This window comes from Thunnus maccoyii, chromosome 16, assembly GCF_910596095.1.
Source record: "Thunnus maccoyii chromosome 16, fThuMac1.1, whole genome shotgun sequence".
NCBI classification, from domain to species: domain Eukaryota; kingdom Metazoa; phylum Chordata; class Actinopteri; order Scombriformes; family Scombridae; genus Thunnus; species Thunnus maccoyii.
Window position 1 is genome coordinate 13,511,128 of NC_056548.1, and position 16,026 is coordinate 13,527,153.

At 43.0% G+C, this 16,026-nt stretch overlaps 1 protein-coding gene across 5 annotated transcripts in view; it reads left to right on the plus strand.

Annotated features, from left to right (window-relative positions):
• Positions 1 to 642: 642 nt before the first annotated feature.
• qkia (QKI, KH domain containing, RNA binding a) overlaps positions 643 to 16,026 on the plus strand; it is a 79,025-nt gene continuing 63,641 nt past the window's right edge. For all 5 annotated transcript variants that reach the window (XM_042388269.1, XM_042388268.1, XM_042388271.1 and 2 more), the window contains exon 1: positions 643 to 1,097. In XM_042388269.1, coding sequence (XP_042244203.1) covers positions 953 to 1,097 — 145 coding nt within the window. In that variant the 5' untranslated portion in view covers positions 643 to 952. The remainder of the gene's footprint in view (positions 1,098 to 16,026) is intronic.

Here is a 16,026-nt window from a genome sequence, read left to right on the forward strand (position 1 = left end):
AATCGCATTACATGCCCGGTCTAAAACTGAAGCAAATGCAGAAGTTCAAGAATAGATCAAAGTAGGGGACCTCATAGAAATTCCAAAAATTATATCTTTTATTTATTTTTATATATCTTGCATTTTAATTATTTATTTGTTTTATAGCTTTTTTGGGGGGAAGGTGGGTTTCCACTTTTGACTCATAGTTGTACACAAGTATATTTTTTTGAGCTTCCCCTGAGTGTTTACCCATGCAAATTAAAGCTGAGGAATGCAGACAAATAACCCAGGTTTAAGCAGTCTCCATTCATACCAGTGGAAAACACAGTGTTGTCTGTCTTTGGTGTTGAAGTCAGGAGCGTGTTAAGTGAGTTAAGGAACTAAAAGACAGTTTAAATCTTGAAAACAATATATTCTGCTTTTAGTGAGGAAAGGGAGAAGTAGTCTGTGTTGACAACACTTCAAGAGCATATTGTGCATTCCTGCGCACTGCACGCCATTGGCCTGAATTCCTGTCAGTCATTCCTCCTAGCGGCCCCGACCCCGCCCTGCTGCCTCGAATCTGAGCGCTCATTGGTTGTCCTATTAGTCCCCATGAACGCACCCACTGGCCAATAGCCGGTGAGGAGGACGGACCTTTTCGGGTGGAACAGTCTCTCGCGCCTACAGTGTTGGAATCGAACGTCCCCGAGCGCACACGGCGTAGAGGAGCGTACGGCGCACGAGTCTCTGGAAGGGAGATAACGGTTTCTTTTTTTGCCCCCCTCTCCACTCAAACAACAAGAACAAACCAAACCTGATTTTTTTTAGGGGGGGTTTACAGAGTCTTCTGATCACAAGGAGGAGGGAAAGCGAGGGATTGGAGCCGCAAGTTTTTTTTTTCTTTTTTCGTTTTTTTTTCTTCTCTCCTTTTTCCTAAAAGAGGATTCTGTGTTTTCGCGGTGGTTTGTTCTCCCCTCTCGCCGCAAAGATGATGGTCGGAGAGGTCGAAGTGAAGGAGCGACCGAGGCCGAGTCCCGACTATTTGATGCAATTGTTAAACGAGAAGAAGCTCATGACCAGTTTGCCAAATCTCTGCGGCATCTTCACACACCTTGAGAGGCTTCTCGATGAAGGTAAGTGGCAGTCTGGAGAGGAGAGTGGAGGGGGGGTGTTAAGGGGGGGGTGGGGGGGGCAGCGTGACCACGGCACAGTCCGGTGTCGGTACGGCTTCGCTGGGCGTCCCTGCTGCATTAAACGTTAGCGAGACCCAGACGCACACTAGCATCGGGTACCCCAATATTGCGGACCGTGGCAGGCATATTAACACTTTAAACCTCTGCTGAGCAATAGCTTACATCCAAAGTAAACAAAAAAAAACATGAACAATTCAGAGTGAGTTTGTTTCCCTCTCCCCCAGAAAAGAGAGATGTTATTTGAGAGTTGTGGCTGACGGAGTTTGTTGCTGCACTCTTGACTTTGTGGCAACAAGAAGGAAAACTTTCTCTCACTCACTTAGAAAAACCACAACCACCTAACACTGTTGACCTGCCCTTTGGAAATCTTCTCCGATTAGTTTAGAAGCATACTTTTGGGTTAATTAAAGACGAGTCTCTTAATTTAATTTTAGACGGGGCCTGATTCCACATGTTCTCCCCAGCAGTTTAGCTTGGGTTAGCCACGTTTTAAGCTAGCGAGCCTGGGTGTCCGCGAACTCTTCAGGAACCTAGAAAGGCAGCTTTAACTTAGCTTCATTTTTTAAAAATAAAGACTCAAAACAGTAAAAAACAGCGTTTCAGGCAAATGACAAGAAGTGTTACAATGGCTGACTTTCGCTTTCCTTGTTTTTGGTTCGAGGGTTGTGTTAGTCGTTGCCCAGCGGCCGAGCTTAAAACCACGGAGGAATGTGTCTGCTTGTTGTCCAAACAATGGCCAGTGAGTTGCTGCTGGGAGGGGGAGTGCACGAAGATTATTTCAACCGTCTAACTTTTTCATTAAAAGGGGCACCGTTTTGTTTTTGCCCGTTTGCCAGGCTACTACAGTATATGTCTTACACCGAGATTGTGTCTCTCTCTCGGTTATATTTCCTTCCTTGCTGCAGCAATCGTCGTGGGGTTTTTTTTGCCAGTGAAGCTTGCCCTACCAAAAAAAAAAACTGCGTCGCCTTTTGTCGGCGGCGCCGTCCAGACGGGATTTGTCTGCCTACGTTTATTTTCTACGCTTTGCCAATGAATGTGGCACCAACAGCAGCGCCGATAAACGCGGCTTATTTGCCGTTTATGTTGATTGTATCAATATCATAAGCTGGTCTAAGCGAGAGCTTGGTCCCATGGTTTATGTAACTGAGCTGGGGACACTAGAGAGCGCCACAGCCCCCTTAGCAGACTGTCCCCATGCTGTCCCCATGACACTGAGGTGAATAAAAGTAATAAGCACTCTGACTACTCAACAGTATAAATCAGTGTTTCCTAACCTGGAGGTCAGGACCCCCACAAGGGGTCGCTGGATTAAACAAAGGGGTCGTCAGATAACAGGACAGGATAGGATACAGAAAAAAACATGTTTTGGACACATAAAATTGTGATTTTTTTTTCTCCCTTTGTCAAGCTTTCTTCTAATTTTCTATTTTTTTTTATTTCAAGTGGGTTATTGTGTTTTACCTCCACAAACCTCTAAAAGTTGTTAAAATAAAATAGAATAAGAGCTCTTTCTAGAGCTGCAAGGTTAGTCAATTGACAGATTAATCAGCAAGTGTTTTGGTGATTGAATAACTGTTTTAGTCTTTTTTTAAGCAAAAATGAAAACAAAGCTGATTTCAGCTTATTAAATGTGATTTATTGCTTTTCTTTGTCGAACGTGATGATAAACTGAATATCTTTGGGTTTTGGGCTGTTAATCAGACAAAACTAGACATTTGAAGATGTAACCTTGGACTGTGGGGAATTTTAACAGATATTTTTCACTATTTTCTGACATTTTGTCCACAAAATGACAGATGAATCAGGACAATAATCGGCAACTTAACTGGTAGACAATGCAACATGTGATGAAGGGTCGCAGGTAGACTTTGCTTTATTTTAGGGGGATCCCAAGCCAAAAAGATTGAGAACAAGCGGTAGAAATGAAGGATTTCCTTGTAGACAACTGAGGATGGAAGGAGCAGCACATATTTATTAGTTTCGGTTGCATGTCTGGATGAGTAAGACACTGTAGTATGTAGTTGCTAAACCAGATTTTCTTGCTTTCTGCACGGCTGATAAACAAGTCATTTAGGCGTAAAGTAGGCTATTGTCTCACTAACCCAGCTGGAAAACTTGAACAATGCTTCAACACATTTGTTCAAAACACAAAAAATATTTCTACTCAAAGTGAGTTTAAACATAAATGTTGTTTTGGTGCATTAGGTGGACGTCTCTATAATCTTTCTAGTACATGCCATACACACTGTATAGATCATAGAGCTTAATAGCAGTTTTATTTACTCTTCACACCCCAGAAATGCTCTCAAAAGAGGCATTCTTAACTTTGATTTGAGAAGAGTTGGTTGATTTATTGTAGTCAACTGGGATGATGGGTGTGTTGGTGTTTTCACTGAGGCGAGAGTCAGGAAGCGGGCATGTTTTCCTTTTCATCCCCGCTCCCCTTTGCAGTTTCCCAGCCCCCATAGTTGTAGACCCTGCCAATCCTCTGAACAGAAAAGAAAAGGGGCCGTGCACAGTTTGTATACCTCAGCTCAGCCAAGTTGCTGTTAGAAGACAGTATGAGCGAACCCACCAAGAGCAAGAAACTAATTTCTAGCTTGTGGCCAACAGTGAGTTTTCTGTCTAATACGTTCCCTTTTCACTTAGTTCAGTTGTGATTGGCTGTGCTGTCGGACAAAAAACACCAAATTTTACGCAGTGTAGCATTGTATATTTAGATTTTTTCATTTCTGCAGCACCGTAATATAGAAAACTCAAATCTTTGAATAGCTTATGAATTGTCTCATATTTTATTCTCAGCCTTCAGTCGCTTTTCTTAGTGTTTTGTTTTTGTTACTTGCTAATATTAACCAACCAAACCTGCGTGGTAACTGCCGGACGTAAGAGTAGGAGAGGAAAGACGTTGCACTCTGCAGAGGTGTGCACTAAATGTGGCACAAGTAGTAAGCGCTTGTGAGCAATGCTGAACACATTCAAATCCTACAGATTTTCAATTCTGTAAATCATTTGACACATATCAGCACATTTTAGTACTGTCTTTGGATATTGTAAATACCGTTTTTAAATCTGACCTGTGAGATTTTTTTGTTTTTAAATCTTTGGACAGTGTACAATATTAAACATAAATGTTACCGTTTGATACTTTTATTCATTTAAAAAAAAAAAATTAAGTCATTGAACTATAGTCAGAAATAAAATGGTGTAGCTCAATAGTTTGTCAGTCTTTAAAAGAGAGAGTTTTTGTACCGTGTAGTGTGCTGTCTTGCAACACATGGTTTCAAGAAATCAATCCTGCAACGCTGGAATGGTACGACGCTTCTGTGCAGCGCTGCACAGATAGAAAGGGGATAACATGTTTCCTCCTCTTGGCTTAAGAAATAATGATTGGGACATTCACAACTCTTCAGCCCCAGTTTCACTCCTCCAAAGCCACACAAGTCTAAGGTTTACTGGGGTATCCACGGCACCAGCCCAAACACTACCCTGTCGCCAAAAATTGCGTGTGTGTGTGATGAAAGCCACCCCAGTGCAGAGGAGGCCTGTCTGACTGTCTGGTTCCTGTTAGTGGCTGTTTGGTTTGCTCGCCCCTTTTTGACGGGGCTAAAGCTCCAATGCGATATTCAGGACGTACCTCCGCCCACTCCCTGTCCTGCACTGGTGTAAACTGGCCCCACCCAGCCTAAAACCATCAGCGTAATCACATTGGTGCAGTTTTTTATGAATCTGAAAAAGAGAAAAGAAAAAAAACATCTGTGTTCTAATTAACCTTTCCGTTTCGCCTAGTACTCCTGAAATAGTTGTCAGGTGTGTTCATATGTTTAATATGTATAGGCTACGGTGGCCTGTGCCGTCAGATTGCTGCAATTTCAAAAGCTCGGAAAAGTAGTTTTAATAGTTTTTTAATTGTTGTTTATGGTTGATATTTGTATAATTAAATTTTTTTATGATGATGAACGAAGCGTGTTTTATGACAGTGGTCTTTGCCAGCAGTAAAGATAAACATCACACTCCATTGTGACTTCCAGTCAGACAGGACAGACTCCAGCTGGAAATCTTTAACTTGCGGTGTGAATTACGTTTGATCTAACAAGTTTTTTTGTTCAGTTTGTGTATGTGTGTGTGTGTAGTTTTCTCCTCAGTGTGCAGTCAGTTCTGTCTCATTGAAAGCGAGTGCCTTGTCAAGGTGACAAAGAGAGAGCAGATGCTACTTGAAAAAGCTAGTGATGCTGAAGCAGAGGTAGAAACATAGTCTAGTCAGTGTAGCGTTAGCAAAAACTGAAAAGAAAGAACAAAAAATAGAAATACTCAAGGACAGTTTGAGTCTGTCAACAAGATATCAGCTGTCTTGTCTCCTAAGGGATGGGCTTTTTTTCTATATTGTTATTAAGCATTTCTCTTCTGAGTAAGTAAGTACAGTTTTGTAGTCTTAAGTGTGTTTGAACACTTGAAATGCCTTCCTTTGTCAGACTTTAGAGCACCTAATAACAGCAAAAATCTAACCAGTAACAGCTGAATGCTTTAAACTCCCCTAAATTGTCGATCACTCGAGAGTACGCCCCGCCGACAGCTGCATGTACCTCCCCCCCCGCACCCACCCAACATTTTGTGCATGTCTACACAGCTGTTTCCATGGCGGAAGAAAGCCGACACCACCCTTGTGTGTGTGTGTGTGTGTGTGTGTGTGTGTGTGTGTGTGTGTGGAGACTGCACCCACCCTGCTTCAGTGGCGTGTGTGTGCCTGGACGTCCCCGTGACGTTCCCAATATGTATGTAGTCCCTTAAGGTCACTCTGGCCGATTGACAGGCCCCCTTTTGAAATCCCCTTGCATTGCAGTTGTTCATCTCCCTGAGGTGACACCTGCTATGGGGGTTTTTTTTTTATTTCTCTTTACGATCTGCCAGCCAACAAGCAGCTTCAAATTGCTATATTTTCTCTTGGCAGGAGAAGACAGTCCATATAACACGTAGAGATGTCATCTAGTAGTGAGGTGCAGGCGCTGTTGCAAGTTAGCTGAGCATGGGAGGAAGGGAGGGATTTTATTTTTTATTTTTTTTGTTGTTGTTGTGACGTGTGTCCTCTGGCAAGTTTTTCTGTGGGGAGCAGAATAGTCAGATTGATTGAAAGCATTTATTCCAGGCTCCCGTTAACCTTTCCTAACAGGCTCGATTCGGAGCTTTGTTTGTGTAATAGATTAAATGGCCCGTTGTTCCATTGCACGCTGTGTGGTGGAGCCACGTGGTGCATCGTACCACTTGTTCCTGGCTACAGCATTCCCCTTTGCATATACAGTTTTGTGTCTGCTTGTTTGTCTCTGTGTGCCGTGATTTAACAGGACATTCCCGGGAGAGCTGTCAGTGTTTGGAGGACAGACTGTCTGCTGTCCGCCGTGGAGCCTTTGTATGAAACTGGCCCTTTGGGAACAACTGTTTAGAGAACAGATTTTGATAAATGAGGGCAGTGCTACAAGTCTGCATTTGGTTTTCTACCTGCTGTCTCATATTTCTGTCATCTGTCTATATGATTCTCCCTCTTTTTTTTTTTTCCTCCTCTGTCTGTCTGGCTGTGGCAGCACTGCACTCTCCCACTGTAGGTTGACCCTTGGTGTTACTCGGCACAGGGTGAGACCTGCACTAACCTCTCACATGCAATCAATTTAGCAACTAACAAGATTGAGCACCGCTTGCAAAATAACATACTGCTTAGAGCCGTGAGAGAGCGCAGATAGAGACTGACAGAATGAATGAATCGGGGGTGTTTTGCCAGGTCTGTTGTTGCAAGCTGAAACCTGTTTTACCCCCCACCCCAACCCTTTCTCTTCTCCCCACATTCTCTCCCAAAGCACCACTTATAAGCTGGAATTTAATTAACTGAGAGCCATTCTGTGAGCTGGTTTACTGAGCCGTCACCATCAGCGAGAAAGCAGAATTGGAGGCTTTGGGCTGTCTTTCCCTGTCTGCCTCTCTCTTGCCCTCATGCAGTCCCCGTTTTTCCAGTCTCTCCTCCTTGGTAATAAATTAGGTGGAGGAATAAGTCTGACAGGGTGAGGTGTAGGGGTTGTGGCAGGACCCAGCGTTACCTTGCCTGTCTTCCTTCTGTCATGCCTCTGCCTAGCAGCCTTTCCCTCCAGTAGCCCCACCGCAGTGTCTGGGGTGAGCTTTAGTCTCTGTTCTAACTCTAAATGCAGTCCCATCTTGCTCCCCTGGCCCCGCTCCAGCCCCAGCAATGCCACCCCCCAGTGGGTGCTGCATGATAAAGTCATCCAACATCAGCTCCGGGCTCTTATCTCAGGCCTCAATCCCGTGAGTACTGGGGCCTCCTTATCACTGCTGCCTCTGCTTGGCCTCCTGTCTCCGTGCCCTACTCTGACTGCCTGGCTGACTATCTGGCTTGCTGTCGCCAAAACTAAGTGGCTTCCCTTCTTTTACTGTCAGCTGTTAGACAACACATTTACTTGAGGCTTTTCGCCCCTCAAATCATAAAGCAGAGCAATCCCGTTAAAATTAACAGTGAATAAGGTAACAGATGCAGAGTGTGCATTTTCCCTGAGGGGAAATTTACTGTGTGATTTCCGTCAAAGTGAAAGTCATTTGTGTGTATGTTTAGTATAAAATCACATGCAGTGTTAAAGAGGAAGATGTATTACGGGATGTTGTAATAACTATGTCACAACGGCTCCCTGACACAGACTTGTACATTAAATTGGGTTATTTATTCCGTCTTTTGAAAGCACAGATCCTCCTATTGCCCTCGACCCAAGTTTTGTCAGCTTTTGCCCATTTTTTTTTCCTTCACTTTTTTTGTTTCTCAGGCAAAAACATCTACGGGAAGTAACGCCCTTTTCAGACAGGAAAGGACTATGGAGAAGGCGAGTCAGTGGTTTGTTTTTCCCTCAGACAGACAGGGAAAAGGAGGGGGGAGCTGTTTTCTTGCTGTGGTGACAAGAGAAGCCTGCTCCTCTTTTGCCCTCTCCCACAGAGGTGGATCAGTCTCTCAGCTTTCTTTTGACTAATTTAGATTACATCATGAATCATCTCTCGTCCCGTCCCTCCTCCACAGGTTTGTGCGGCTACACAGCACACATTATTATTTCTCGGTTCTTAGGAGTACGGGCCCCACCCTGTTACATTCTTTGAGTGCTTCAAATAGCTCTCCCACCCCCTCGCTCATAGTAGTTCACTTATTCCCCCCACTTTCTCTTTCTGTCTTCGTCTTTCAAGACTCTGAATAAATCACGTCTAACAATTAGGTTTCTCAGGAATCATACCAGCAACATTTGTCACCATTTCCTGTCTCCTTAACCATTTTTATCACAGAAAGGAGGTGAAAAACTGAGCTGAATGCTCACTCTGTTTCCCTCTCAACTTGCCCACCCTTCTGCATTCATTTTCTCTCTCCTTTCAGAGGAGGAATGGCAAGCGAGCGTTGGCAGCCAGCTCAGGAATTTTACCGGGAGCACAGTCAGAGCACTTAACCTCCAGCCTGGTGTTTGTTTTCCCCACACACACTCTCTCATAGTGTGTTTTAGCTCAGTTTAATGTGAATGCCATCCACAGCGAGGCACGAAAAAGTCTACTTTGCTTTAAATATCTAGAAATGGTGAGTGCATAATTTGGCTGTAATTCGATAGAGTTTTTACTTCACGGCTGGCAATGGCAAGCCTCGTTCTACTTGTATGAAAATATCAAAGTGCAATAATGTTTTCCTAAACCCTCTAATTTCACAACACACCTCTATTTCACAGGCTGTTTATTTAACATTCCCCCCCCATATCCTGCTCCAAACCCTCTAGTCCAAGATGTTCACATATCCCATCCTCCCTTTAAGGAGTAGATCAGTCTGCCTGTGGTTTGCAGCCTTTGCCTTGGTTTCTCACTAGTCGCAGGCTGGCCGATAAATCAAAAGATGAATAATTTACCTGTCCCTCAGCAGCCGGTGTTGTTTCTGTGAGGTTTGGCAAGAACAGGCGGTGCTGCCATAACCTTCCCTGAGGGCCACCGAAAGTGAGGTGGCAAGAGGTAGTTAGATTCCTCTGTAGTCTTCTGCCATCAAATATGAAGCTCTGGCAACTCCAAGCTTAATAATGCCTCTCTGAGTCTGTAAAGCTGCAACACATTTGATGTCCAATTTCATGTTGTGCTGTTCACAGCATTCACTGTTGCTCATTTTTGCTCTTTGCATAGTTCAAAACACAGTGGGTCCATTGCCATTCTCCAGTTTCACCATTGATCAAAAACTAATACATATTTTTGTCAAATGATATTTCTCAGCCTGTATTTTGTACTGTATTTTTCTGCACCATTTGCTTTAATCAGAACTTGTACTCTGGCATTTCCTCCACCATATTTGGCTGTAGGTCTCTTGCTTTAACCTCCCATGTGGCCGTCTACTCACGTGGACTCTCCAGCGGCAGCTGTAAAATCGTCTTTGATACATCCGCAAACAAGCATTTCATTGTCCAGTTGTCACAGATGAAATAGGGACATTGTTTGTTCTATGCTTAACGTTTAGACTTGCTTTATTGTTGAAGAAATGGTTTGGAAACTGCTTCTCTTAAAATAACACTGCTGCTTGCCAATCAGTTTTTTTTTTTATTACCTAGGGCGGTCGTCGTTCAACAGGCTTTGTATCTTGAATGCAGATGATGTGTTGTAAAAATGTTTTCTACACTGTTTTTGGGTGGTGTTGTCCCTTTAGATTTGCCCGGTGTTGCTTTGAATGAAATTGACATAGTGTGTGAAAATCTTTCTAGCATGTGTTGGACTGCCACCTTGGGATAGCTTTTCAGCACTGAGGAGAACAGACTGGTGCCAAAAGAGGTATTGTCAACATTGTTACGAACAACAGTAAATATTTTTTTGACGTCTACTGTTCCAGGTTAAGGCACTCGAAGCAGTGATAAATTGCCCTATAAAAGACTATATTATTTTAGGACAACCTCAGAAAACCACGTCAATGTTCTGAAAACAGTATTCAGATACATTTTAGTTTAATACAAGCTTTCCACTGAGTGCACACAATATATTTTATATTGATAAACTGACAAACAGTTGATAGTAACACAGACTTTTCAACTCCACTTTATACTGGTATATCAAAATATGAACTTTTTAAAATTTTTGAGTTGCTTTGGTGCATGGAGCTTTTACTAATTGTGAAGTCTATTTTAAAGATGGTGAAACAGGTTCGATCACATGTCAAGTGTGTTAAGGTGTAAAGCAGGAGCATGGCAGCGGGGGGAAGGATCATACTGCAAGGCTTTCTGTGCTCTCTTTGTGTTGCTGTGAAAGTTTGAGATGTTGGTAAAAAGTCATTCAAGTTCATGGCATTTCTACCACCTGCGCCAGCCCACCCCAACTCACCAGCAGTCTCTCGACAGTCTGCACAGGATTGCGATTGCATACCATTGCTCGGCTAGTTTTTGTGCTCCCTGCTTGTAGTGATGTAATTTTATGCTGAAATCTAGGAGGAAGTTTGCGCAGATTTCTTGAAAGGAATGTCACTTTTTAAACAGATTAATAATCCAGTGTCCCCTCTACCTATTCAGCAATGTTTCAGTTGATTGAACAGGGTCTTATCTGTCTCGGTGACGCAGTCACACGTAGTGACAGAGACTAACTAGAATTACATGTGTTGCGCTGTTGTATTTTACAGTGGCTGTCTGCCCTGCGGTCTTGCGCTGTAATGTAAAACATGATGTGCTTAGCATAATTTATGCCCATGTGCAATGTGTGCAACCCAAAGTAATGGTGATGGCACATGAATGAAGTCACTGCAAGGGAAACAATTTTGTGTCTGTGCTGTTTGTTGAGTGTTTGTCGCTGGTTGCCTGTTTGTGGCGAGGCTTAAGTCTGTCTGTCTGTCCTTATCAGTGCAGTGGCTGGGAGGAGATTACAGAGCAGAAACAATGGGTGGTTTTGTATGATTAGGCTTTAATTGGTGAAACAAAGAGCCCATTTAGCACCATGTGTAACATAGAAAAGAGTGGCATAAAAAAAAAAACCCACAGATAACTGGCAGGAAAGAATGTGCCGTCTATACGAAAGGGTTAGTGAGCATGAGCCTCGTCCCTGCTCAGTTGATTGATTGTGTTCGCTGAAAGGAAAAAGGCGAGCCGGGCTGCCGAGAGCGAGGGGAGGATAGCGAGTGTGATAAAGAACAGTGGGGGGAGACAGAGAATTCCTATGTGCTGTGAATGAGGTCATCTGGTTGGTTATGAGGAAGGTCACTGACCCCTCCCTCAGCTCCACACGCCACCCCTCTGTCTCTGCCTTCTTCCCCCCCAGCTAATGATACACAATGGCTTTTTGTGCTTTAATGGGCCAGACACACACACTGGGTCATTCCTACTACCAGTTCACACAGGAGCTTGCACACAAGTGCTGTCTGTCAAACAGGCCCAATACATTGGAATGCATTGCATTTCTCACTTGGTTCATTATATTGGATGTGCGTCGCTGGATGTAACATGATCTTGGAGCAGCTGTTTGATAACGTCAATAAAGTCCAGTTGCTCTCATTTATGGTGCTGTAACCATCAGTGAAGTACATTGTACAACACTAGACTATATATATATCAATTCCTATAATGGAGATTAATTTAATTGACTTCATTTTTTGTTTTCATTTTTACTAATTCAAGCAGCAAAGCTAGGCAGTGGCAAGTATTGGTATCTTTAATGTAGCTTAAACCCCATTTGGACTGGAGAAACATTAAAGGCGGAGGAAGGGAATGAAATGTTCTTCCCGGTAATTTAACTCATCTTTCTGGAGGATGTTTTAACGATTGTGAAATTATAGAAGCTGGTCAGTAAAAGACATGAACGTTCAGCAGGACAAAGCCAAAAGAGATCACTGATACTTACCTACCTGTAATTGACATTACAACAGCTTATTTGATGATCTTACATGGTCTTGCTCTCATGATGGCTTTTGTTTTTTCCGTCCTATTGGTTCCTAAATAATACTCTAGTAATAACATGTCAAATTTCACACTGGGCTGATAAAATGCAGTTGAAGGAAAAACAGCTCTTCCTGTGGGGAAAAAAAACACAACAACTCAGAGATGCATGTTAAAACACAAGGACATTGCTCCAGAGCAGGTTCAAATTAAAGGACCAACAAGTTATTCATGTGTGCAGAAAAATTCCTGCTGCCATGTTTGATTGGCCACACAAATCATAACTGAGATTGCAAAACAAAAATTAACTATAGAGTAGCATAATGTCTAAAAAAAACCAAAACAAACATTTGGCATAATTAGACTGCTGCTCTCTACCTTGAATATTCTTTGGCATTAACCTCCACTGTCTCAGCTCAGTGTCATTGCAGAGGAATGTTAATAAATAAAAGACTTGCATCATGTTGCTTTATTGTTGACATCAACAAGATTACAGCTACTCCTGTCTGTCTGGTGTATATATTTGTGATTTGACTCAAATTGCTATAGAGACAGAGTGCAATTAAGTCCTGCCCACCCCAGAGGGGAAAATAATTCATTGCTCTCCATTGACTTTGTATTGAGTGAAGGTGCCTCCTTGTCAACTTCTGTCTGCATGCAAACAACAGAAAAATGCCTAAAAACTGCTGTGTGTTGGGATGCACGACCAACAGGGTAAAGAACCCAGAACTAAGTTTTTATAAGCTGCCGAACCGAAAAACTGAGCCTTTTAAGAAGACAAAAGTGTTACAGCGCTGTGTTCCTGAGCTGCACGGACAGACTGCAGCTCAAAAACCTCCGTAAAAATGACACACATACCTGGGCACGCTGCTAGTCACAGAACACGCAGGTATGCGGTGTTTGTAATAGACGTTCAGCTAACCTGCATTCAGCTGCAATGCTAACTGTAAAAAGAGCCTGAATGGGGAAATGATTGCATGTCTGTACATGTAATTTCCCTGCCCATGTTTACAAATTGTAGTTGCCATTATCAGCTGTGAAAAGTGTCATGCCAGCCTGTTATGTAGTGGAATTTGCTATATAGTTGTGGTATTTCTACTGCGGATGTGATGTCAGCCCTTATGTTCATGTATTGCATCTTAGCATATGTAATGCAACAGGTTTCAGCATATCCTATAAACTACCTTTCCTCTCTGGTAGACATGGGGTGCTAAAATAATCCTTTGACATGCTGAAATCTAATGTTTTTATCTTGCATTTTGTTAGCATTTCAGCCCTTGGTTGCATATCATGGCACTGATTGTTTTCCCCTCCGGTGGGCATGGTTTTCAGAGTATGACGCGTTGCGCTCTGTCTCTATAAGTTACATTTCGAGTTGGATACATGTTTATGATCACCTGCACTGAGTGAGCAAATTAAATAATTTGTTGTAAAAGTTAGTGGTCCTGCGGGGAAGGGTAAAGACAGCTGGGGGATGGACGATGTGTGAGACACAACAGGGGAGACAGATGTGGGCCTGAGAAAGGTGTCAAGGTGCCAGCTGTTGTTGACACCTAAGGTGAAGAATAGTCTTCCAGGAGATGGACTTGTCTCTCTCCTCTCCCTCTCTCTCTCCCCTCTAATCCCCCCCCTATCCAAAAACACACACACACTTCCTCTCCTCTCACCTACTCTGCTTTTCTTGAGAGTATTTGCCTGACATCAGTTTAGGCTGTTTGTGATGGGAGCTCTTCCCGCAACCTTATTTTTATTGAGCGTCTGACACATTCGATGAACTAGACCCCGGCTCTATCTCCGCTCCTCCTCCCTCATCACTGTGTAGTTTGCTTCACTTACTCCCTCTTATCTCCCCCTTTCTGTCTTAAAACACGCACATGCATCCCTCTCATCTGTTTGTCATGTTGCCTTCCATTTTGTAGTGATAGATACTGTACTGCTCTGCTCGGCATTAGGAGTGTTCTATCGTTGCCATAGTGTTTTCCAAAGTAGAAAATCGGTATCTGTCCTCCCAAGGGAATGACTCATTTTTCCTGGCTTTGTCTTTTTTTCCCCCATTTATTAGAACAGCGTGACTCTACAAGTCCCATCACCCCCTCTTCCTCTCTATCTGTTCAGTGTTTCCTCTGTTGACTGCTTTGGGGTGGCAGGATGGGCCGGGGGGGGTGATGGTGCTAACCCAATTAATTACAATATAACAGAACATTTGGACTTGATCAAACAAACAGTTTAAGGAGTCATATTTTACAAGTCTTACCATATTTTATTTCCCAGTGATCCACTTGATGACAGAGGTTGACTCACATTTTGGAACAGCGCCACACAGAGGCTCCCACATGCAAATGATTGTTTCCAAATGAATGGATATTTGGTATTAAAAAATATATTATTTTGGCCTGGCGGGGGTTTTCGTTGGCCTGGCAGTCCACCAGGCCCACACAATTATAGGGGAAATACTGCTGTTCATTCTCTTATCTCCTATTTCTCAATTTTTTTCCTTCACCAGCCTACGTTTTGCTCTCCACTTCGATTTGTTTTCTCTTTGCAGCTTCCCTCTCTACTTGTATGCGAGTATGTGTGGCAAATATCCGGCCTTGGGGCTACATTGCCTCTTTCATGTGAGGACCAGTGGTGACATTAAAGGCCTGCAACGTGGTCTGTCGGTTTGCATCAGCCCAGCTCTCACTGTCTGCGCTCAGGACCGTAGTATGCACTTGGCTCTCCACACACTTGCTCCTAGGCTCAAAAACAACATGCCTGCGCACGCTGGCTATAATCGTGTGCACATATAAATGAAGGCTAAAGTGAAGTGGAAGCTTGGTTAATGATAGATGAGTCAGCAAGAACAGCTTCTCTTTCTTTTTCTCTTATCCCCCCTCTTCCCTTTGTGACATTGTGACCCAGTACTTACAGACCCTCCGACATCGTTGTTTTTTAAATGTTCTAAATGGTACATTCAACATGACTTGGCAGACAAAACAGATCAACCGGATGATCTCCAGGAGCAGACAAGCAGACCAAACAAATGCACAGCCAAAGAGCAGCTCCTCTGATGATCTGTAGACAAGAAAGAGTAGGTCAGGGAAGCTTTTTTTTCTCTTTTCTTTCTGTCCTTCAAAACAAACAACCACCTAATCTGAAAGTGCATCACATATCAAGAGGGTTTATTAGCGTCTCTTAACAGTGCCAGGGCTGTTTGTTCTTCATAGAGAATCAGTGTGCACTTCTTTGACTTTCAACTAGCTTTCAACTATCAACACTTCGACAATCCGTCCTCGGATACTTGGCCCAGAACAATCGAGACAAGCTCTGGCACAGGACCATGCATATCCATCCAGATACGTAACACATTTCTTGTGCGTTTAATTTGTATTTTACGAAGTAGGTGTTTGAAGTGGTAAAAGATTCAGATCCTGGAAAATAGTTTGTCAGGCTGTGAGGACACTAAAGAGCCGACACAAAGACTGAACAACAGATGTGAGTTTGTGTGTTGTTACACCCTGGGACAGCGACTAAGTGGCTGTTGGACTGGAACTTAAAATGGAAGCTAAGAGCCCCCAGCAGGCCCTGTGCCTGGGGATGAAAGGACAGCTTGACACACACATACGTAAACTTTGTGAAGTAACCTGTTTGTCTTCCTGTGCTCATAACTCATTTCCTTCCAGGGTTTTTCTGCATAGAGAATTTAAGTGCTTTGCTCAAATTCTGTGTTACATCAAATGTATCACTGTCAATTGTAAGTACAACTGCAAAATCACTTCAGAGGTGATAAGTGGTAAACTAACATAGCAGGATGGTACACTTGGTAATTAGCACTAGCCATTAAAAGTAAACTTATTTCAGTTTCTCATTACTAAGAAAATACAGAATGAAAGACTTGAATTAACTTTATAGCCATCATAAAGGCTTTAGTTTGTGGTATCATTGAGTTGTTTGGTCTAATATTTTGAGGTGTTAAACATATGTTG